This window comes from Thunnus thynnus, chromosome 11 (genome assembly GCF_963924715.1).
Source record: "Thunnus thynnus chromosome 11, fThuThy2.1, whole genome shotgun sequence".
NCBI lineage: Eukaryota > Metazoa > Chordata > Actinopteri > Scombriformes > Scombridae > Thunnus > Thunnus thynnus.
The window spans coordinates 26,474,928-26,499,778 of NC_089527.1; the positions used below are offsets into that span (position 1 = coordinate 26,474,928).

Genomic DNA, 24,851 nt, shown 5'->3' on the forward strand with positions numbered 1-24,851 from the left:
AGCTAAGCTAACATATTTACTGTACTGACAACAGCAATATCAAACTCCTCATCTAACATTCAACAAGTGTATTTACCAAAATGTTGAAATATTCTTTTAACAATATAATGAATATTGTGCAGTGATTATGTAAAACATCATGTATAATATTGTAAAACAGTTTTGAAGTTGTTGTTTTTTATGACTAATCCTTTTGTGTCTCAACTTATTAACCTGATGGAAGATGGTGTAACTGACTTCTTTGGCCTGATGTGGTTTTGGATGTTGTAGTTTTTCAAAGCTGGAGGACCTGCCCTGTGAACAGTGGAACCATGCGACTGTCAGGAATGCTCTCAAAGAGCTGCTGAAGGAAATGAACCAAAGCACTCTGGCCAAAGAGTGTCCACTGTCACAGGTAAAAATCGGCGACACACCAACACACAGCAACTTCAACTTCATCTGCACCTCAAAATCATGACAGTCGTCATCAGAAAATTGCTTATCAGTTCAATAATCCCTTCTGATATCTGCCCCTCAAAATGTTTTTTACATCCACTTTTACACTGCCAGCTGTCAGCAGCAGGTCTGACATCACATGACCTGATTAAAGACTTAAATCAGCCCCCATGAGACGCATTTGGGCAATTATAAATTTAGAAACAAATTCGTCATACATTGTATTGATTATCACTACATGTTAATCAAACTCCACCCTACAAGATTCAGCACCATCTCCACAACTTGTTAAACTCCCCAGCTGCACGTTTAGTCCTCTATCCATGTCTCATAATGACTGGTGTGTGAGATTTATGTGTATGTGTGTTTGTGTGTACGTGTGTGTGTGTGTGTGTGTGTGTGTGTGTGTACGTGTGCGTATTGTGTTTAAATGGAGTTCTGGTGGGGGTGTTGATCGCAGCATCAATTGCAAGCATATGTGTGTGTGGCTGGAGATTCCCTTTCTGCACTGTACTGGCTCGAGTTTCCATGGGTGGCTTCCAATCATGATTAATGTTTGTCTATTTCTATTGTGTATGTGTGTGTTCTGTATACGTGTGTGTGTGTGTGTGTTTATGTGTGCCTGCCATGTGGTTGTTGCGTGACTGTAAGCATTTCATATTATGTTGGTTATTAATTATCATTCCCTTCTCTTGCTCTTGCAGAGTATGATTTCCTCCATTGTGAATAGTTCCTACTATGCCAACGTCTCCACTGCCAAGTGCCAGGAGTTTGGTCGCTGGTACAAGAAGTACAAGAAAATCAAAGGTGAGCTGAACAGTAGAGGGTGGTTCCCATCCTGGGGGTTGGGACCCAAATAAAGGGTTGCAGGAAGATTACTGAGGTAAAAAATAATAAAAAACAAATCTCTACTACTTAAAATTCAGTCTCCTTTTTGGACCTCTCTATAACGTTTGCCTTTTTTGGTACATCTATGGCACTCTAAAAACTATCCAAATTAAACAATGTGAGAAGGGAAAATCACTGTTCAATTGTTTCTGATGCCAGTGGAGATTGTTGAGATTGAAAACAACATGAGGAAATTGAAAGTCTTCTGTTTTTCAGTAACACACATCTAACAAACACACATCTAATGAAGACATCACATGATCACCACTCTCTCACAGTGAATGGATGAACGTAAACACAGCAATTGCACAACCGTTCTGTTCAGTAAAGAGATGTGACGTCGCTCTCATCATAAAGTAAATGAAAGCATGTAAACACAGTTAACTGTGAGGAATATAATTCAAACCTGAACAAGTGCGATACATCCATCTAGTGCTGCCGTGGTACTTTCAACGGGTGAAATCCAACACTGAACTATAAATCATAACCTATGGATCCTGATGGTATTCACATGTTCCATTCTTCCATATAACAACAACTCTGAGCTCTGTATCCTCGCTGCTATACTGTGGCCTGCTTTCAGACACTGAACTCCCTCCACCTCCTCAGCCTCCTCTTGTGTCAACATGTAGTGGTTTGTGCAACTTGTGATGAGGGGTAGAAGTTAAAATGACTTTGTGTAAAAGGTTAGGAACCACTGCTGCAGAGAAATTCTGCAACTTAGTCCTTTGACTTTTCTCAAACAAATCAACTGTAAAAACTCTTCTTCCCACTAACTTGTCAGGATCATCCCATCAACCACATTAGCTTGTCACACTCCACCATTACCTCCTAGGAAGATACACTATAATCATCACATGAACCTGAACAGAGAGAGGGATAGAGATAGAGAAAGTGAAAGAGCATGGGGTAATAGTGGAGCCTGCGGGCTGACAGAGGAAGGAGCGTTATACTTGGCATTTCCACTACTAGTTCTGCTCCTCAGCTGGCAGTGGGTAACACATACTGCTCTGCTCCAGATGTCACATCCAGAGGTCACTGCTGTCTAATTGACTGTTATGACAGTCAAAGCTAGTATAGGTAACTTTTTAAGGTATAATGATAGGATAGATGAGGACTGCTCTGGGCCATTTGTCCTTGAAGTCATATGTCATGATCTGCATCAGTAGATGGAGTTTGCCCAGTTGTCCAGGAATTGGAGATGTTTTAAGTTTCCATTATTTCTGAGCACCACAAGGATTTCTGTCTCACGTCGGGTTAGAAGTTGAGCCTCAAAGTTCACTCTGTTGATTAAATTGACTTAGAGGTTACATTGTCTCAGTCATTTATGTACATCGGCATGAATACAACACCAGGACATTCCCTTCTGACTGACTTTCTGTATTTGTTTTGTTGAGCAGTAGATTATCTGGAGAAGATGTGGTCTGGACGAGATCCTGCTGACATAAAAAGTAAGGAATCTTTTCAGTTTTTCTGACACTATGTTAATGTAAAGCTGTTTGTTTCACTGCACTGTATCCTCTCCTTTCCAGTAGAGAGAGACAACATGGCAGACTTCTGTGTGCTGGGCCAGAGACCTCCTCCTCACTTGACAGGCCTGGCCCAGCTCAGTCACCTGGGAGCCAGCAGTCCCCTCCTAAAGGCAGGATCTGGAGACCCCCAGGCACCCTCCCAGCCACCTCAGCAACCTCCTCTTCCCCAGCAACAGCCTTCACCCCACGGCCCCCTCCACCACAGCCCTCCTCTCCGTACGGGCCAGGTGCCTCCTCCGCCCCCTCCACCCCCGCCTGGTGCCCTTCAGCCCCTGCTGGGACCAGGTGGGCTGCTCTCCCCTCAGCTCTCCCCGCAGCTGGTACGTCAACAGCTCGCCATGGCCCACCTCATCAACCAACAGCTAGCTGTTAGCCGCCTGCTGGCCCACCAGCATCCCCAGGCCCTCAACCAGCAGTTCCTCAACCACCCGCCCATCCCTCGGGGTTCATCCAAAGCTGGCGGCGACCATCCTGGGAGCAACCCCTCGGCCGCTGAGGTCTCCTCTGAAATCTACCAGCAGGTCAGAGATGAGCTGAAGAGAGCTAGTGTCTCCCAGGCCGTGTTCGCCCGTGTGGCTTTCAACCGCACACAGGTAGGAAAACAGGACAGACTGTGGTCAAGAAGGTTAGGAGAAATTGGGAAACTGTGGTGGTGAAATTCGCAGAGGGAGTTGAAGGGCAAGGAGATGCATCAAGCATGGGAAAGTGTAGCCTCAGATAGTTTAAACAAGAAAGAGAGAATGGAGAGGGACTTTGAGAAAATCTGAAAATGAATATATTGCATCCCGCGTTGGCTTTGTGGCAAGAGCAAAATATCCCCCTGCTGCTTACTGAGCTACATTTTCTCAGACTAATCTGATCATAGATCACGTTCATGTCAACATATCAGGTGAGAAGAGATAATTGCCGAATTTGATAGAAATAAATGGCGACTGACGTCACTGATAGACTTATAATTTTTCACACCAGGTTTGGCTAATTTTGTGGTCACCCACCTTGTGGTATTTTCAGTAGGATTAATGGAAGCGTGGCAGGGTAGCTTGCTGGGTCATTGAGTCTGCTTTCCCGCCCTCGCAGCAGCACAAACACCTGATGCATTCAGGCTGTGCTAAACTGGTTACTACACGCCCCATTAGATCAATGTAATGGGAGATGGCTCATAGACCTACTAGTATAGAGTAGAGGCCAGGTGTGTTTTAGTAAGTTTTGTGTGTATGTGAATGTGTTTGTATGAATCCATATGTGTGGTACAGACATGTATGTGTGTGTCCAATACATTTGTCAAAACTGTACGTCTAAGGCTTACTGTTTTCAGTTTTGACCAATTCCCACCAAAAAAGTAACCATTTTTTTAAAGTATAGATATAAACTCTGAAATTCACCTAGATTTTAAGTCCTAATGTACCCAAAGGTATGTTTTCTTCCCTGCATGTTTGCACCACAAACTGTACAGATTTTTTTCCAAATTTCACCAAATTTGTAACAGTCACCATAAGAACTGAAAACAATGGGCCCCCTTCTATATATCATATATCTCCAGTGCCAAGCATCTGCTACAGCAAATGCTCAATCATCCCACATTTAGAAGGAGAACAAGCATTGGGATAATCCACTTCACTGCTCATTAGTTGACCAGTTGACATTGGTGATTAAGGAAACATTGAAATGAGGCATTAACATGTCCTTCTTGCAAAGTTAAGGGGTTGGTGTGTGTGTGTTTGCATTGATCAGGGCCTGCTGTCAGAGATCCTGAGGAAGGAGGAGGACCCTCGCACCGCCTCGCAATCCCTGCTGGTGAATCTAAAAGCAATGCAGAACTTCCTCAATCTGCCGGAGAGCGAGAGAGACCGAATCTACCAGGAGGAGAGAGAGCGCACCATGAACCCTTCAGTCGGCCTTCCTGCCTCCAACTCCTCAAACCCTGGTGCTCCACGCCTCTCACAGGTAACACCAGCCTACAGGTAGTCTGGTTAGTTAGCCTCAGGTCCCCAGTGCTGCACAGGCGACCATGTAGTAAGTTTTAACTGCAGTGTCTTCTCACACTTTGCATCTGCCACTGCCATGTGGCACCCAAAAAAAAAAAAAACTGTGGGATTTGTATAATAGCTGCAAATGTAATCACAGTGATGTACGTGCTTAATTTTTAACATGCCATGTTTCTCGTGTGTGTGCATAGAAAGTGTGGGAGAGGAGCTTGGATGACCAGATAACCCCTGATACCTGGGCCTCCATCTGGAAGAACAAGACTAAGATCTCCAACTCAGTGAGTTATCTACAATCTTTAACTTGCCCTCACAAAGTAGGTTACAGCACATGAAGCACTCTCAGTTTTTTTAGAGCTAGTTTCTCTTTTTTTTTAATCTTAAATTCCATTTATAATGGGACAACAACTTCAAAGCTATCATAGGAGCATATTGTAAACATAAAGGACATTATACAGTATTTAGAAATTTCTTTCCATCTGCACATAACAATTTAGCAACGTCAGTGATAAGACGCTCTCTCTCTGATGTCAGGGCAAATGCCCATTCATGGCTCTGGGTGAATTTGTGTGCTATTCTTATTATGTCTATGTAAAATTATCTCAGCATCGTTTACACTGCGGGAATGTAAGCTAGCTGGTCTGTACATGTCTTGTGGACAACTTCAAACACTGTGTATACAAGCTTTCTGAAAGCCAATACATGTTCATTCAAACAGAAACAACAAAGAAAGACAAAAGAGAGGGACTTAATGACTTTGATCTGTAAACAAATGTCATGTGGAGACGTGTGCTGCAGATGTGCTCGCAGGGAACGCTGCGTGTCTGTTCTTGGAGCAACTTACTCTCAGCCTGATCATCAGCTGATAACGTTTCCTCATATGTATACACAAGATGTGGTTTTGTGGATAAATCTCTGAGTAGGTTTAAATAAGTTCTTTAGAATTTCAAAACTAATAGATGGGATGCCTTTATGATATTTATTTTTTATCCAAGCTTTCCTCTTAGAAGATTAATCATACAAAATCCCTTTAATTTGTACTTCCTGTGTATTCCATCATGTGTCACTTCTCTCTCCCAGCCAAAGCCTTCTGGCCCGGCCCAGGACCTCCCGCTGAAGCTGGAATCACTGGTCAACATTACGTCAGGCATTTATGACGAAATTCAGCAGGAGATGAAGAGAGCCAAGGTGTCCCAAGCTCTGTTCGCAAAGGTGGCCGCCAACAAGAGCCAGGTGAGGGAGTGAGTGGAAACACGGGAGCCACAAAATGTCAAGTCTTAGATAAAAGGCAGGGAAATCAATATCAAATGTGTCACATTCTCATTGTTCAAATATATTACACCATGTTTTCTCCATTTATCAGTTTTCTCTTTCTTGTTTAATCACATCAGCTGCGGGAACTAGTTGATTGATTGATTGATTACTTCCTCATTCCGTCCTCTGCTGTTGTATATGAACACTTAATATTTCCTGAAGCGCATGCCAAACCCACCCTCTCTCTACATTTTGCCAGGCAATGGAGAGGTTTGCTAGATTTGATAAATCTGCAAGACCTGCCAGAGCTCACACTGAAAGCAGAAAAACATTCTCAAATTTGTGCATCACACAAGCGTTAGATAGAGATTAATGAGAGACAGAACAACTATTTGCAGCGACTGGTACAAGTATGCCAGAGGAGACACGTGCTTGTTTCCCTCCCCAGACCACTAGAGAGGCTGGCTGAGTAAGGGACCGAATATTAAATTAGAGAGAAAATATAGAGAAAAAAAGTATACATTTGAAAATATCTTAAAGGATAAGTTCACAGTTTTTGCTGGCTGTAATCATTCCTCTAAAACACGAGAGGAACAAAACACAAATGATTTATTGGTAGACAGAGACGGTGGAGGAGCTAAATAATTCTATTTAAGGGACAAATTTATTCAACCAGTGGGTTGTGTTTCAGGGCAGCAGCATGTGAGATACCAGGTGTAAGTGTGGGCACAGCAATATGCGCGGTGTGTGCATTTTGTATACAGTATATGCGCATGCTTGTGTATTTGTGGTTAGCGAGGTCCCCCATGCAGGTTGGTGGGTCTGGGGGTGGCTGAGGGTCACGGCTCAGTGCACCCATCTGCTGCAGCTGGCCACAAGGACAGAGAGAGAGGAAGAGAGAGATGATCAGGCTATTAGCGGTGCATGCTGCCCGAGGTGGCTGGTTGAACACAACAGCTGGTGTCACAAACTGAACCAGTCTAGCAGATATAATTGAATCTTCTCTGTCTCTCCTTCCCCCATCTTCCTTTCCCACATTTACTTTACACGCCCTGCACATTCACAACTTTTTCAACTTTTTTCACAAAATATAATACTTCTTTCGTCTCCCTGTGTTTGATGTTTTTCTTGTCTGTCTTTTTTTGTCCTGCAGCCCACACTTCAAGTTTTCCTTTTTTCTCTCTTGATTCTTATTATCCTTCTTCAAACAGTGTCATTGGTAGCAGGTTGAACGATTCTAGGCCCCACAGCAGGAGAGAGCCCATGTAAAAGGTTCATGAAATAGAAAATACTAGCCCACAGTATTTTGGGGGAACAGATTTCCCGTCCTTCCAAACTCTATTTAGTAGTCAAACATCTTGGGATTTACTTTCTTGCTGAGAGTTTGATGAGAAGATCGGTACCACCCTTGCATCTGTACAGTAAATATGAAGCTACATCCAGCAGCCCGTTAGCTTAGCTTAGCATAAAGACTGGAAACAAGGGGGAAACAGTTAGCCTGGGTCTGTCCAAAGGTAAAAAAAAAAATCTGCCTACCAACAGTGCTAAAGCTCACTAACTAACACACTTTATCTGTTTTGCTTAGTCTGTATAAAAACTGAAGTATAAAAACAAGAAGTTGTGGTTTTACATGCAACAGTATTTCTTGTCGACATATCATATTATAACTTTTTAAACGTATAAGCATATTTCCCTGAAGCTCAAACCATTTCTTTGACATCTGCCTGACTCCACCTCACTCTTTAACCCCCACCTTCTTTCTCCATGTCCATCCGTGTCTCTTCTCCAGGGTTGGCTGTGCGAGTTGCTCCGGTGGAAGGAGAACCCCAGCCCAGAGAACCGCACTCTGTGGGAAAACCTGTGCACCATCCGGAGGTTTCTGACGCTGCCGCAGGCTGACAGAGACCTGGCGTACGAGGAGGAGTCCAGACACCATCACACAGAGAGACTGCACACCGTCCTCCACCTGCCACAGGACACACAGGTAAAAACCAGACATGAAAGCTGACATTGACGTGCATCACGTATCTCCATGTCTATATGAGATATATGTATCCTAAATGGGTTTTATTAGCACCCGGCATCTCTGGCAAACACATTGAAAACAGATTTCTGGCAACGGCATCTCGTCCCATAATATTTACATCTGTTGAAATTGACTGTAAACACCTTGTCCTGCAAATACCCACTAATAGCATATAGCATATAGCATAAACATTGCATATACTGTTCAGACACACAAGCAATCACTCATTTGTACTGTAAATCCACTGACTGAAGAAATACAAAACTGTATTTCTCCACCCTCTGCAGCATGCATGTCTTTATTATTTATTTATTATTTGCTCATTATTTTTGTTCCTTTAAGTTTGCACTGTACTGTATGTACTGTATGTGTGCACGAGTGTTTGTGTGCGTGCCCCAGTGCATTGAAGAGTAAACAGTGTTTCTGGGTGGTGTGGCACTGGAGGAAATGCCCCATTAGTTTTTGAGGAGGGAGGCTGAGGCTGTAGGAGGTGCCGAGGGAGAGGGGAGATCAATGCAGGAAACACACTGACATGCTTTCATTAGCCGTCCCACTGTCTGTTACAATGATATCCTCTGAACTCAGCCTGCCTGTCTATCTGTCTGTTTCTCACTGTCTTTTTATTATTCTTAGGCTGTAGAGATAATACCTTATCTGCTATTGATTTAAAGTGGCAGATACCACAAAAAAGAAGGGTGAAAATAAACACAACAACACATATTTTCTTCTTCCCTTGCCTTTACAAATGCAGCTCTTGCTGTGTTAGCTCTGAACATTGGAGTTAATAAAACCAAAATGAACATAGTCCCCCAATTTTACAGATAAAAATGAGCTGCATACTTTAAAATAAACTCAAGTCATCATAGTTAATAAACCCTTTAGAGTCACAGGCTGAAATCTACAATGAACAAACATCAGCAGATACTTTGTCTTTTACCTAATGATACTCTGCTAGTACCATCTTTACTTCTTGCTTTCTTTTGGGGCATTTTGCCCTCAGTCTGGTCTTTAGCAAGTATAAAATACCTTCATATTTGGATTGAGGTCAGGTGACTGACTTGGCCAGTTAAAAACAATCATCAATTTGGCCATGAAAACCTCCTTGGTTGCCTTGTCTTGATGTCTGCGAGGCTCATTGCCCTCATGCATTGTCCTAAAACTGAGATTTGGCAATGTATAAAAAGAGCTAAAAGCACAACACTTTTCACTTAACATAAAACACCCACAAACATCTTTAACAATGAAAGTTAGGGCAACCACACAGTTTTATTTTATATCCAATCTGTTGGAGTCCAGAGCCAAAACAACAGAAACTATGTCACTGTCCTTCTACTTACTGACTGCACTGTAAAAAGGTCAAAGGTCAGTGTCATCACGCAAACTGAATTCAGTGCTTACTCAAGTAAGCTTGAGCCCTTGTCCTCTGGTTGAAAGATAGTCTCTCTAACCACTAGCCCCCACCCTGTCCCCCAATGCAAAGCTATTATATACCACATACAGTATATACCATATGCCATAAATCAAAACCAGGCAAATGCTGAAACTTCCCATTTAGTATCTCGACACGAATCATATGGGTTGTTCTGCGGCTCCACCCACCTCCAGTCTACCACCAAGTGATTTTTCTCTCTTCCCATTCTGAGCTCTGTATTAAAGGCCGATGGGAAGATGGGGAGGAAGCTGTGGTGGCACCATTAACACATTCCTCTGCTCCTCTAACACTCTCAGCTAAGACTAAAAATAAAGTTTACCCTCATAACGCCCATGTTGTAACCTCGCCACTCCTCAACCACCCTCAGAGACACAGAGCGATGAACTGTGGTGAAACACTGGTGATTTATTAATGGGAGATGAGGTGTGTGTGTGTGTACTGTATGTGTGTATTCATGTTGTCTGTCTTCAGACCCCCCCCCCCAGGCTGTCCAACCTCAGGCTCCAGTCAGCCTGCCACCACAGACCACACATGTGTCCCATCTGCCACACATGCACGTACAGTACACAAAATCTCACACTGATAGTTGGTAATGTGAGCACTCTTTTGTGTATGGACAATAAGAGGGTCTCTAAAACTGTAACAACCAACCACAAAATACATATGAAATATGAATGTAGCGCTGCCCTCTGAGGCTGTACAGTAAATCCATCCAGTGATGTGTGTGTGTGCGTGTGTGTGTTTGGACTGGACTGTATGTACAGTAGCGTGAGCCATTTCTGCATGTAGGGAGCTCTCCGACTCTCCAACTGTGTTACAGTGTGTCTATTAAGTCTGCAGGTGTGTGTGTGTGTGTGTGTGTGCGTGTGTAAGTAACCCCAGCAGCGTCACATTTCTTCATGACTGACACGGTCCTGGTGCTCGCTCCACAGCTCTTATTCATACGGCTTTTGCAGTTAAGTGCGTCCCACAGCTAATTTGGCAGAGTCTGCCCTTATAAATAATTTCTTTATTGTTTTTGCTAAATTGATTTCTGCTGCAAGTCTGGGGGTGTTTATGTGCATGTGTATGACCACTCACGGTGGCTGAGACCCCAGGAGTGGTGGACTAGAACAAGGAGTAACAACTACTGTGCCCTTCCTCCTCTATGTGTCTCACTTTAATCCAAAGGCGCTTCACTGACATCACATACAAAGGTGCTTATTGCCAAACCAAAAACAAATTCCTCTTGTCAAGACAATGAAAAACTCACATCTGTCTTTTTAGGTGATTATCAGATGTGCATTTGAGTTACAGATGTTTTCCAGCTATGTTCATTAGATCCTCACTGCCCAGTAAATGCCCACGCCCCCAGTTTATAACACAGGCCCTCTGTTAAAAATGTGTTGTAAAAAAAACTTTTGGAGAGCTCCTTCCAAAGCCACAATATTGCCTTCACCATCTGTAGTACTTCCAACGAAGAGTAAACAGATCTTGATGTGTAATACCAGGGAGTGCCTCTTTAAAAGATAACATTGTTCTCTATAGGTTGTTATACCCTTCATCTCTTGGAGACAAATCATTGTCATCAATCGAACATTAGCAGGCCTTTTTCACTGAGGATATCTTGACACATCACAGTAGGAAAAGCACAGGTGTAAATAATAAAATTGATGATGGCTGGATTCCATTTAGCTGCTTCAGTTACAGGGTCCTGGTATTGTGAATGCTGGCTCGTTGTCACACTGCCATGGCTTACTGGGGCACTTGAATAGAGCAAAGCCATTGTTAATGTTATTAGTAACACCTGTGCTTTCACCACTGTGACAAGTCAACGTCATGACAAAGGCCTGTTGAAGGGTGTGGGAGGCAGCTGTAGCTCATGTTGTGGAGCAGGTTGTCCGTTTATTGTGATTTTGAACATAAAATTGCTCCAAACGTATGTGGAGGGAAAAAAAAAAAAAAAGTCACTTTGGACAAAAGTGTTAAATCAGTGTAACAACATAAGTTTCACCCTTCCACTAGTCAAAAGTTTGGACACACCTTTTGACTGGTAATGTGTATATATACATATATATATATATATATATATATATATCTAACATCAATTTAAATTCCACTTTAAATATGAAATGCAAATTTATTGTAGTCAGCAATAAGGTAAATATGCAGGATATAACAAGATCCAAAGCCTGATATAGTTCATCAGGCAAAACATCAATGGGCCACACTATTGCACTATGTCACATGTTCCTTCATTACATTACAACATGGGCACTGTTTATTTTGAGTCTATCCCACATATCATCCACATCCACCATACCACTCACCATCCTTCTGCCATAAATACTTACTTACTCACAAATTCGCTGCTGAAAATAGTCTCAAATAAATGCACTCTTTAACATTTGTGAGTAACATTTAATAAAAATTACAGTGCCCAGCTGTTTAAGGGGATCATTTTGCTTTTTTTTTTTGCATTTGTGACCAAATTTACATCTTCAGTAGGAGCCAAATGGACTTGTGGCTGAAACCGAAAGAAAGTCTGGGGAAGTCACAAATTATTGAGATGGACTAACACATTGTTGGTTTTGGCCTTTAGTGGGGTTTGTTGACAATAAGAAAAATATAGAATATTCATCAATATTCACTAACACTTTATAGGTAATTTCCTTAAAAATGTGATCCAAAATGTCAATATAAGCTCACCAAACAGAAAACTCTCCATGTAAAAACACAGAACTTGAACTCATGGTTTAAGTGGTTTTTACCATATTATTAATTTCCAATAGACACATTTATAGAAGGTCACATCATATGCAGTCTTCATTCATTCACTTTGTGAGGAAGTACTTTCTTTCTCCTCTCTGTCTCTCCAGTCTTCATGGCATCCTGGTGGCCTCTTATTCACTGTTGCAGGGTGGAGTTTGGGCTTTTTGGCAAACCACAATTAACTTAATTGTTTAATTGCAGATAAATGGAATGAATACCACACACAGTTTGAATGAAGAAAATATGCACCAAAGCAAGCGTGTGCATGCACATACACATACGTGTATGACCACACAGACAAACACACGGACAAACGTGCACGCGCACATGCACACACACACACACACACACACACACACACACACACACACACACACTAAGCTGCACTCCCAGCTAGCCTCAATAACATTACGTGTATACAGTTTTTCATCAAAGAAGCATTATTTTACAAAAAAAGGAAACTGCAGTGACTCATCTACTCCTTTAGCCTGGTTCCAGTCCTCATGAAATAAACCACACACACTTATTCAAATGTAAGAGACAAGAGTGAGTGAAAGAGACAGACAGACAGACAGAAAGAAGCAGAGAGAAAGAGAAAAAATACACACTGATTAACAGGAAAGGTGAAGTCATGCACAAAACTAACAGAAAAGTGATTTTTCCTACATTACATATTTATCTCAGTGTTAATGGTTTCTCTGGTGGTCACACACTGCACCCCCACCCAAAACACACACACCAACACACACAGGAAAAGAGAGAGAGAGAGTCAGGGGCCCTGGAGGACCAGAGCTCATTAAGGAGAAGATGAATATTTTATGTTCTATAATTCTTTCATAGTCCTGCACCGTAATTTGCCTTGATTTACGTTTAAAAGAAAACTTTTTCATTTTACTGCAGTGCACTCACAACGTTGCCAGGAGAGAGAGCAAAAAGAGGAGAGAAAGGGAAAGACTGAGACGGAGAGAAGAGGGGAAAAAAGAGACGTTTTTCAGGAATATTGAATCACGACATGAGAAGAGCTGGTCTGGCCGCGGGGCTCCAGCGCTTGTGGTTTGGGGAGAGCAGGGCTGTATTGTGTTGCGCTGAAGTGACATGCAGTTTCTTCCAAAGTGTAACGGTCAGGAGTGGGAGGAGTAACGAGGAGGGGAGGGAGGGATGAAGGTGAAAGCTTCGGATGACATAGAGGGATACAAGTTAAAAATAAACTGTGAGATTCAGGAATCAGCGACGAGGTTTTAATTTGTTCAGAAACAAATTACACTCAAGACTGTGAGGGAGTAGAAGTAGGAATAACAACATGTGTTACAATCTTTTGCACATTACTCATTTTATACAACACGAGTAAGCATCCAATGGAGACTGTCTCCACCAGAAAAATGACGGCATTGCTCATTATGTTTACCTGACTAGGTGGTCGTGTGATTATGAAAACAAAGGAGGAAGGTGCATGACATCATTATAGCAAAAGATAGAGGGCTCAACAAAGCCAGTGACTTTGAAATGCCACTATTCTGTTTCATACAAACAGTCAGCATTGTTTTATTTTAACCGCGACTACGACCTTTCCCTGATCTTAAGCAAGTAGTTCTTCTTTTAACTGTGATCTTTGTCTGACCTTGGTTAAGGTCAGACCTATGATTTTACCAAGTGCTTTTTCAACCCAAACCACCATCTTTCCCTAACCTTAACCAAGTAGTTTTAAAGCTAACCAACCCTTAACCATAGGGGTGGAAGATTAAAAAGCAGCCATATGAATCACTTTCATAATCTTCACATGCATTTTGAGAAGCACCAACAAAATGATGTCACTCTGGGTGCGCAGGATCAAAAGATGGTGATATGGGTAATGTTGGCAAACATTGACAAACAACCTATTGTGTCGTGTACTTTGACGCGATTTGTTGGACATTGATATGTGCAGTTTCCAGTGACACCCTGCACCCTCTTTACCCGCATCTCTGTCCCAAGGGCAGCTGTCCCAGAGATGGTAATCATGATCAGTCCATGACTAATTACAGTTTTTACCGATATTTACAAAAAGAGGCAGATTAGTTTAATGGTTTTCACCTGGATATTATGTGCCTGCACATCAAAAGTTGTTGAGTTGCCTCCTGTAAGAAGATGCTGATTACATCTAAAGTCATTCTGCTCAGAGCTCAGAAAAAGCTTCCAGTAAAAGACAGTGACGCGACAAATTGAGAGTTGCTGGTTATGTGCCAGAGTCACAGTTTTTGCACGATTGTTATTGAAACAAATTATTACAGATTTATGCTGCAGTCCATATTTTTGTATATATTTTGGAACAGATGGCCCCGGGTTGTTAAAAAATGGGGAGCTACAATGGGAGGGACAGCATGAAGGAGGAGTGAGGGAAATAAGAATGGAATGGTAGAGGTGGAGGAGGACACAGAGAGGAGGTGGGGGACTCCTGGCATCCACCAGTTTTGGGCTGATTTGGACGCGGAGTCATGTTGGCTTGGCAGAGACCCACTTCATTAGTGTCCTGATGCATTAGACCTGAGGAGAGAGGGAGGTGGAGGAAAGAGAAAGTATATTAGGGTAGTAGAGAAGAGCAGGAAAAGACACTAGACGGGGAAAAATGGAAGGTATGAAAGAGGAGTGTGAGAAGAAGAGAGAGTTGAAGGAAGAGAGACAAGAAGTCCTGCGAGATGAACTTTGAAGGAGCCAACCAGCCCTGTGTTTGGCTCTGCTCTCTAACATCATCATTAGTGCATGAGGGAGACCAGGCCCCGCCATCAGTGTATGCATGTGTGTGTGGCGATTGATCCAAGAGTCCTTGCTGTCAGCCCAAATAAGCTCAGAAATGATGAAGGTCTGTGGATGGGGGAGGGTGGGGTGGGGTAGGGAGGGTAGGTTTCACAATCCTCTCCATGATTTACCCTCAATTTAGTTATTAAGTGTCTCAGTAAGTTTGTAAGGGGAATGTTTGTGGCTGTGTGGTCCTCATTAGGGCAGGAATAGATATATTTTTTTTTTCTGGCCTATGTCTCTCAGTCTCTCTGTTGTTGGTTTTCCAGCATTCTTACAGGCTTTTCTCAATATCTAAAACCGTCACTTTGCGTGAAAGAAAGAGAGGACGGGGGAGGGAGAGAGAAAAATGACAAAAAAGGAAAACCTAAAAACCTACTGAATTCCTGTAAATTGGTCATTCCCCCCCTGGAAATAAAGCCCCTGCGAATGAAATTGGAGCAATTTCATGGTCTGGCCTGCCCTCAATATTATTTAAGTAATACCCTGTTATTATTGAAGAGAGGGAGAGAAAAGCGAATGACTATTATCTTTATGTGGGTCCTTTAATTTTAATGCGCCACAGATTTATAGCTGGGCATTCCAGTGGGGAGGCCCCTCCCTGCTCTTAAAGCGAGCGGGCGGGACACGACCACAACGCTCTCACAACAGCCACTACCTTCTGACAAACAACCAAAGTCATCACTTTCCCTCCCAACACTTCATCCTGCCCTCCACACTGCTGTCAAATAGCCCTCACACTGGCTGTCAGAGGATCCCTCTCTGTCAGTCAGAGTTCCACCCATCAGAATAATAAACACATTTCCACACCCACCCTCATTGTCTCTATTTATAATCATTTTCTCCTACGCCTCTTTCTACAGCTTCTAATCCCGTTTGCTCAATTTTCTCACTCGGTCTTCTATCTTTGGTTTTTCCGCAAAAAAAGAAAATAATTTCCACTCAGGATGACGTGAAACATATAATTTTTAACAATGAGCCTCATGGTAGCGCTATAGAGGAGAAGTCAAGGGTTGACCAAAGTCACTAGAGTTCATCCATCCACTACTGAGAATTTCAGTCTGGATCAAAGTGGTGGGTGGTGGTAATTTGATTATTTTAAACAAGGCTTTAATTGGATTTTCAGCTGACAGCTTATAAAATTCACCTAAAATATTATGAAAATCAATCAGAAGGAGTTTATATATGTCAGTGAAGGACAAACACAGTGTTTTTGATAAAACAATGGATAGTTGGTCAACTTGATTTAGCTTTTTGAATGCTAGTTTCCATCATTACAAAAAAGAAACTACTTTGTGTAGTAACTACATGGCTGAGCAAACAAAAATGATAAGTTGAGTTCCCCAAAGATCGATTCTTGAGCCTCTTCTACTTATTCTTGTTCCCAATGGCTCAATATACACTGTTGAAGGAAACTATGTTATCTACATAACTAATACGGTACCTGATAGAAAATCAATAAAATATATTACTTATAGTCAGATTGCAATTGTTCATGAAATCATATTGTGCACAAAGTGTTAGAAAAAGAGAGATCATCATCTGAAGACAAGCTGAAGACAGAAGAGAGTAGCGACAGGTACACCGTTGTAGGAGAAAGCAGATGATTGAGCATCATCTATGTTGTAAATGCTGAAAGTGATTGCAGCACTTTCTTATGGGAAAGTGTGTGGTAATGTCCAGTAGTCTGGAACCTGATAACCATTCCTTTTATCACCAGGGTCATGATGTATCTTGTCTTACTGGCTTTGCAGTTCTCGGAAATTAATAATAATGAAATTAATGATAATTGGACAAAAATTAAGCAAGGAGGTTTCCATGGAACGATGAGGTAATGCAAACAGTCAGGTATTTTCCTAGCAACGCTGCCTAAGAATTAGGCCAATTAGTCTGCCCTGTGTATGGACATTAACCAATCAGTAACATCTTATCCCTCTAGCAGGAGCATAGTGTACTAGGTTTGAAAGAATATGCCAGGAAAGAGCTTTTGTTCCTGCATTCTTAATCCATTTGTGTGTCAGATCTGTATATTGCACTCTCTGTTATCCGAAGAACAAAAGTTGCCTGACACAAAAGTAAAGTTCTGTCCATCTGTAACTCTGTTTTGGTTTCTATGAACCTAGTAGTGGATGTTTGGTAAAAGTGATTGAATGTACTAAAAGTGTATACAGTTAAACATAACACATTTGTGGTTTTTGGTCATTCTCAGATCACGGCACTGATTTTTAAATTATATTATTTTCTCATAAATCACTGATTGGTTTATATGAGGTTGTTCCAGACTGTAAGTGACTGATGGTTTGTTTACTGTTCTTAAAGTTAAAAATAAGCACCACAAAACAGATTTTTGTTCCTATGTATTACATATCTGGAATAATCAGATCTGAGCACTACCCAGACTCTAAACTCTTTGGAATCGAAGCTGAAAATGTTTCTACCACTGATTTTACATAATTAAATTTGGGGCTGTATTATATTATTTTTATTACTATGCATATTTTACCTTTTCATTATTTTGTAGATGTTTTACTTTTTCACTTGAAAGGTGGTGTATAAATAACTTGCCTTGTCTAATTTGTGTGACGTCTTACTAAACCTTCAGTATTGCAACAGTTTTTATTTAGTAAATTTATATAAATAGTTTTATCAACTAGTGTATCTCATATTTAACATTCTTCCTCCCACTATCAAAGTACAACCACTGCAGTTGTTACGGGCCTAATCTAATTACTGATAGAAGATGATTACATTTCTTTGTCCTCTCTCTCCTTCTGCAATCTGTCCCTCTGAGTTTTTGAATGAGCTAGTTAAATAGTGAACGGGTGTCATAAGTTTGTAAATGAGAGACTTCCCGGCAGACAGGTGGTTGGCGTTTTACTAGAGCTAATCTTACACACATTAGGTCAAAGGTACACTGGGCACATAGCACTTTGAATGCCAGCCTCAGAGCGGGTTAATAGACCGTGACACTCTGTGAGCTGTGAAACACTTGTTCTCACCCTCGCTTCACCCTGCAGCCCTGGCTACTGTGTGCTGGAGGAGGGAAACAGGTTACTGGTTGTTTTATAAGGATGTGTTGCATCATACAAGGGTCCTGTAAGGTACAGAATATACTTCGGACATATCGTTTTATTCTTGTTATGAGCATAATAATGCATACATAAATGAACAGAAGGCAGATAAAAAAAGAAAAGATAAAAGACACATTGTGCAGCTCTGGGTGGTCACATGGTTACCATTATTTCATGTGTTTACTTTAAAACAATTTCTGGCTGCAGTCTTGATCAGGGGTCACTGTGCCCCATTAATCAGCTCTTTTGTCTTTCGCGGCAGGCACTCCACAGACCACCCCCAGCTCCGATGAAGGAGCACCGCCTGTCTCCAATGCGTGAGGAGCCATTACCTGCCCCAGTGAATGAGGAGGGGTCACAGAATGTGGGGGCAGGGGCTGCAGGTGGATGTCAGCCAGGCAATGTTGGCAGTGCCGGGAGTAACAAGAAGCCACGATCACGCACTAAGGTACAGTTCAGGACAATTTCTCTCTCAGGACCTATAAAGTGATCATTCTTTATTGTGTCTCTTGGCTTTACCAAACATTCTCCATCCATCTAACCTTCCTGAATCTTGGCTGTGTGCATTTTAGATTTCCCTGGAGGCCTTAGGTATCCTGCAGAGCTTCATCCAAGATGTCGGCCTGTATCCAGACCAGGAGGCCATCCACACTTTGTCGGCACAGCTTGACCTGCCCAAGCACACCATCATCAAGTTCTTCCAGAACCAGCGCTACCATGTCAAGCACCACGGCCGCCTCAAGGAGCTGAGTGAGGGAGCTGCAGCCAGCGGAGGTGTGGATGTCAGTGAATACCGGGAAGAGGAGTTGCTTTCGGGCTCAGAGGACCCAGAGTCCAGTGAGGACGGAGCTGAGGAGATCTACCAGTCCACAGAGGGGAGTGGTGGGAACCAGCCCCCAGCCTCATCCAGCTCCAACTCCAACCAGTTGTCCTCGGGGACCAACATGGCTCAGGAGGAGGGCAAGGACAAGGGGCACGGCCGGCCTGGTGGCCCCCTGGCTCCAGGGAGCTCCTCATCCAGTCCCAGAGAGCAGGCTGACTACCAGAGGTAGAGACTGACAGAGAGGAGAGGATGGAGAAGAAGAGAGAGGGAGAGGAAACAAGATAAAGAAAGAGTCTATGATAATGAAATGAGGAACTGATAATGAATTGATAAATGGAGTGCGGCTGTATAGAAACTGTGAGAGATAAATGTCTACGTAGGCACACATTAATCAAGAAAACAATGGGCTGAAATACTGTCCATCGCTGAACTGACCACACACTCTTTATCATGACAGTCTCATAAATCTCAGACAAACATCTGTGAAAACCTGTTTTTTAGAGTGACAGCTGTAATTTACCTCAGCAGAAGACAGCAGGTTTGCAGTGTGCTGTGACACGGCAGTGATTGTGTATATGTTAATGGTTTTTTCCAGCAGGAACATTTAAATAAGTCAGTCACAAACTCTCATTAAAAAGGTTGCTGCTCATGCCTTCAACACACAAATAGACACAAAAATCTTTACAACCAAAATTAGCGCAGGACTCTCTCCTAATCAGCCAATCTCCAGCAAAAGGCACTCCAGAAGAACTGTTCTCCTCCTCTGTCTCTAAAGTCTGAGCACAGTCACATAGGACATACTCCCTACATGCTGGGTTGAATTCACCCCGCTGAGTGACATTTATGGACTGGATCCTGGGGCCTTCTGAGACCTCTACAATCCTATAAATCCTCAGGACACACACTGATGTTGCTAATGCTGTCGCCTGCCTGAGAACTCGGATGGACGGCGGTCGCTGTTCACCTTCGTTTAATTTGCGGGGATAAAAGAAATGACCACCCCCCAGATGCTGCCCTCGCCTCACCATCACACTCCAGAATCACTACCAGTCCTATGAAGCACTTATTGTTCACAAAGATATTTTGTGGATGTGTTGTACTCTTGCCTCCCGCCGCTCCGTACCTCCTCTCGATGGCTCACAAAAAAACGGTGAGGGTTGAAAAATGACTCATGAGAGGAGCAGCGGACAGTTTTGCAAGAGGACCGACATCAAGAGGATGTGGCGTGGAGGGACACTCGGGCCTGTGTACCCACGACTCTGAACCCTTTCTGGCTCCACCCGCGTCTGTGTGGCGAGAAAAATGTCAAGAAAGGAAGGACAGAGCGGAGATTCAGCAACCAAACAATCAGTCACTTTATGTGCGGTAGTCCATCCCTTCCACTCTCCCTCTCCATCTCACTCTCCCCCTTTTCCTCTCTCTAATTGGTGCCCACAGTCTTGTGTTTCACCACACCTACCCGCACTTAAACTTCACCAACCCTATTTATTGCTATCTTTATCCATGATTATTATTATCATTATTGTTATTATTGTTGTTATTATGGTTAGAATTGCAGTCATTGCGTGCTATTTTTAGTTTTTATTTCCATGGTTTTAAATATTGGTTTTCGGAACAGGGCGGTTATTTGGATAACAAGAGACATTAAGAGCGCTCTGCCCTAAAAGAAGGGGAAGACAAGGAGTGAAAGAAAATGAAAAGAAGCAGTTACTGAGTGTTATTGGGTTAAAGAAAAGTCCTGTCATGTTGTATTATTTTTATAGTTTGGTTTCCCAAAAGTAGTAAATGAGATTTGGTGAAAAGAGAAATAGTAAAATAAGAAAGCGAAACTGTGCTTTTTTGCTGCAGTTGATGACAATCTACTTTTTTGAGCCATTACAGAAATGTGGCAAGTTTGACTCTATTCTTCACTTTTAATGTCTGTAAATACCCAAAATGGGATAAATTGTTATTGATATACATCTATTTTTTATTTTGCTGAGTGACTTTAGGTGTTTGAGCCAGTTTGGAGTGCCAGAAGAGTGCTGTCTTTTTTTTTTTTTTTTTGGTTGTTTGTTTTTTGTTTTGTGTCTTTTTGGACAACTCAGTGAAATCAGTTCATTTCATTGTGCCAGGCAAATCCAATCACAAGAGTATTTAAAAAGAATTCAAACTGTTTTTTGTTTTTTTTTTGTTCAATGTCTGGTGCAGTTGTGTAAAAATATGTGTTCAAAACAATATCTGAGAGCTGATAAGTCTCTTGTTTGACCGTCTTGATTGGCTGCTACACTCAACCAGATGACCTGCCTTTTAATTATTACGTCGATCACTCCGTATGATATTATTGTGCTTTTCTGTATGACAGGAATCAGGGTTAGACTCAAACGCAGTTCCAATGAAATCTCAGTTCATTCAGTGTTGAAGTGAATTAAAAATTTGTGAATTCAAAAATGGACTGTTTTTATTTCAAAAGCATTTCTTCACCTCACTACTAACACACTCACACACACACAAAGACACACAAAGACACAAATATTGTATCTGGGCCAAGCTGTCCTCCGAGCCAATTAATTAAAGGTCTGTGTAAAGCCACAGGGGCTGGGGTTTCTAATAAGTGCGTGGGGAGTGACAGTAATTCACACAGAAACTCAGCCAGCTCTCTCAGAGTGGCTCTCTCTCCTGTCCCACAAGATTAGAGCTACTGGAAGCTGCAGAGTCCTTCTTTAGCCAGCAGACACTGAAAACAAAGAGTCTGCACCGAGAATGAGTCCCACTGTCCCTAATGTTGACTTTTTTCAGTTTCAGTTTCAAATGGCAATATATAGAAATGCATTGTAAAAAAACAGCCCAAAAGTAAGCAGTGGAATTATCTACTATATGTCTATGTGTATGTACACGTACACACATACACTTTATGTTTTGAATTAGGCTACTTATGGGGCTTAATGGTCACCTTGCGGTTAAGGTGAAAACCACTTAACTGCAGCGTCTGCAGTTCGATTCTGACCTCTTTTTCATGACATACCCCTCCCCTCTCACTCCCCCACAGTGTCAGCTATCATATAATGTGTTTACAAGATAAATGTGATGAGTGAAAGAAATAGGGGAAAAGAAAAATAATCCACTGGCTTTCTCAAGTCCTGCAACAACTCTTTGCCTTTTCATGGCTCTTTTTCCTCTATGTTGTGACATTGACTGTATTTAAGTCAGGGCGCTTTATTTCAACATGATATGCATTTTGTTTGGCAGTGGGACAAATCTGAGACACAGACTCACAGCTCACAACCCACCTAATGCAAATGCTGGAATAGACTGGGGGGGGGACGGAGGCAGTTGTCAAGCAAGTAAAACAGAGCATGGAGTAGTGTGAGCATTTGAGTGAAAAGAATGATTATATAGCCTGTCTAAATGAGTGGGATAGGTCATCGACATGAACGATTGAACTGTAAAGAGAACATGTGACTGGAAAATGACTTTTGTGTCTGCCTGAACTACCACAATGCTCCACATGAGTAAAACAGGAAAACAAAGATAGCCTGGCTAACTTTTAGGCTAACTTGCACAGTCAAATGGAAGTAAGAGTGGCTGAACATATTGGGTTTTGTGCAACCGGTCACAGTGTGGTTGCATAAGGACAAACTGATTTACTGTGTATTCTGGGTAAATGAAGACTCTTTCATACTGATAAACATTGCCAACCAAAAACTGATGTAAGCTGCTCACAGTTTCAACACAAAACGTGTGGAAAACTTCAATGGTTGCATTGATATTTTAAACGGAAAATTCAGTAATGAGTGTAGAAATAGCAGTTTTTTATATTTTTGTTTGTTATGTTTGCCCTGTTATTCATCTCTATTACACAAACACAGCTCTTAGTTCTACGATAGCTTAGGGATTTGTATAATTTTAGGCGCTGAATAAGCAAGTATATTTGTATGACCTTGTCTCTGAGACTGGCCTCTCTCATTAAACCAGTCGAGATAGAGTAACTTTGGCTCCACGGGAGTCTGTGGTTTAGCGGTTGCAACTGTTGAGTAAAAGATGTTTTTCTTAAATTTAGCGATTGTAAGAAACTACCTAGACACAACAGAATCAAGATTCAATTGTGCTTTAAATAAGAGAGAAAGTGGATCTGAGATAGTGCGTCAATCAAGAACCATTTGGCAGATCTAGAATCAACTTTTGTGTAAATGAGTAAAATAAAATAGCTCATCTGACAGGCTACCTTAGGACAATCAACTACACAAGAAGGCACACAAAGCACACACACACACACACACACACACACACACTTACTTCCAACGATTCTCTAGTGAGGTTCAACTCTGATGAGGTGTGGCAGGGCAGAACAATCTTGGTGTTTAACCTGCCACTAGGGGTTGGGTCAAGCAGTGTGTGTGTGTGTGTGTGTGTGTGTGTGTGTGTGTGTGTGTGTGTGTGCGTATGTGTGCGCACGTGTCTGTCAATTGGACTCCCTCAATAAACAATAGAGCATAAGTGTTGGTGATGAGCTGGAGGGTCGAGGTCTTCCCACAGAAGCGTTTTCCTCGCAGCTTGTCTTCTCTGACTGAAGACAATCAGCTCATGCTGTGACTCTTCCACTGTGGGATAATTATACCTGCTGAGATACACCGATGTCTCTCCATGTCTTCCCTCAAAATAGCCTGTCTGCCTGCCTTCCTGCTATATAACTCTGGAGGGGAAGGGGTAAAAAAACACAGCCCCCCTCTTATTCATTTGAATGGGGGCAGTGCATCGAAGCAGAGGGGGTGCCAACACAGGGGGCTCCGATGAAAAAATCTAACTAGGCTGAACTTTTGCTGCAACGCAACGTGACAATATCTAACAAGATGCTGCGTCGGCCAATCACATACATGCAAGTGCACATTCCTGGTGGATTAATTTGAAATGTGAACAACGTGTTTCTTGCAGAAAGCGATAACTTTCCAGAGTTGTAAAATCCTGACCTGTTTAAGTGTCTGATAAGCTTTTGAATGCATAAATCTCTTACTCCAACTAGACTTGTTGGGTCGTATTTCACGCCCCCACCAACATGGCCTCCTCCGTTGTTTTAACGCAGGGCTGTTTTTTGTCTGAATCCCCACTAACATGTCTGAAACTAAGCTGACCAAGCTACAAGAAGAATGAAATAAGAATGAAAAGAATTTACTGATGCTTGTTGAAATGGAGCAGAGTTCTTTTTACCACTCTTTTTTATTTTCACTAGTGCAGTTGATATTTTCATTAGCTACAGTAGTGAATAGAAACCTGTCATCTATTCCTTCATTTCAGCATGAATCAGTCTTCTCTGAGCGTTTATGTTAAGCCGTCCAAGTTAACCAAGTTAATGACTTGTTTCAAGATGTTCAAAGACTTCCAGAGTACTTCAGAACGCCTTGTCTTTTGAACAATGTTATGCATTGTGTATAAACTTGAATAGGGCTTGGCTTGAGAGAGGAGGGGGGGGCAGGCTGGGCCGAGTCAACTACGTGGCCGCAGGAACCAAATATTGCTTCATTTGTACATGTATGCAATCAAAGAAAACCAGAGATGGAAAAAATACTACCCAAGAGGCTATTTTGGGTGGAATTTACTGGAAATTGTGGATGACAATGCAGCTTCCTGTGTTTATATATTTAAAAAAAAAAAAAAAACAATTTTAAAAGTGCCATTACTAAAGAAGGGCACTATGGATGGTCCAAGAAATTAAAAAATAAACTTTGTCAAGGCATTGTCTTCCAACTCGAAACAGTTCAATCTACTGAGAAATTTTCATTTTAACTGCCTAAACCAATCAGCATATAACAAAGTAAAGGAGAATATTATGCAAGATAAAGCTAATAAGTGGCCAACAACTCAATCTGAATGGAAATGTTATTCACACCTGCCAATTTTTCTGAAAGCAA

The 24,851-nt window shown here is 42.0% G+C and overlaps 1 protein-coding gene across 4 annotated transcripts in view; it reads left to right on the top strand.

The window, feature by feature from the left end:
* satb2 (SATB homeobox 2) overlaps window positions 1-21,396 on the top strand; it is a 55,237-nt gene extending 33,841 nt beyond the window's left edge. For 2 of the 4 annotated variants that reach the window (XM_067604199.1, XM_067604202.1), the window contains 10 exons: window positions 271-394; window positions 1,140-1,242; window positions 2,724-2,774; window positions 2,856-3,448; window positions 4,587-4,799; window positions 5,032-5,118; window positions 5,918-6,070; window positions 7,881-8,075; window positions 18,385-18,591; window positions 18,716-21,396. In XM_067604199.1, the coding sequence (XP_067460300.1) occupies window positions 271-394; window positions 1,140-1,242; window positions 2,724-2,774; window positions 2,856-3,448; window positions 4,587-4,799; window positions 5,032-5,118; window positions 5,918-6,070; window positions 7,881-8,075; window positions 18,385-18,591; window positions 18,716-19,195 (2,206 nt within the window). In that variant the 3' untranslated portion in view covers window positions 19,196-21,396. The remainder of the gene's footprint in view (window positions 1-270; window positions 395-1,139; window positions 1,243-2,723; window positions 2,775-2,855; window positions 3,449-4,586; window positions 4,800-5,031; window positions 5,119-5,917; window positions 6,071-7,880; window positions 8,076-18,384; window positions 18,592-18,715) is intronic. The other 2 variants (XM_067604201.1, XM_067604203.1) reach the window with 2 other exon arrangements.
* The last annotated feature ends 3,455 nt before the right edge of the window (window positions 21,397-24,851 follow it).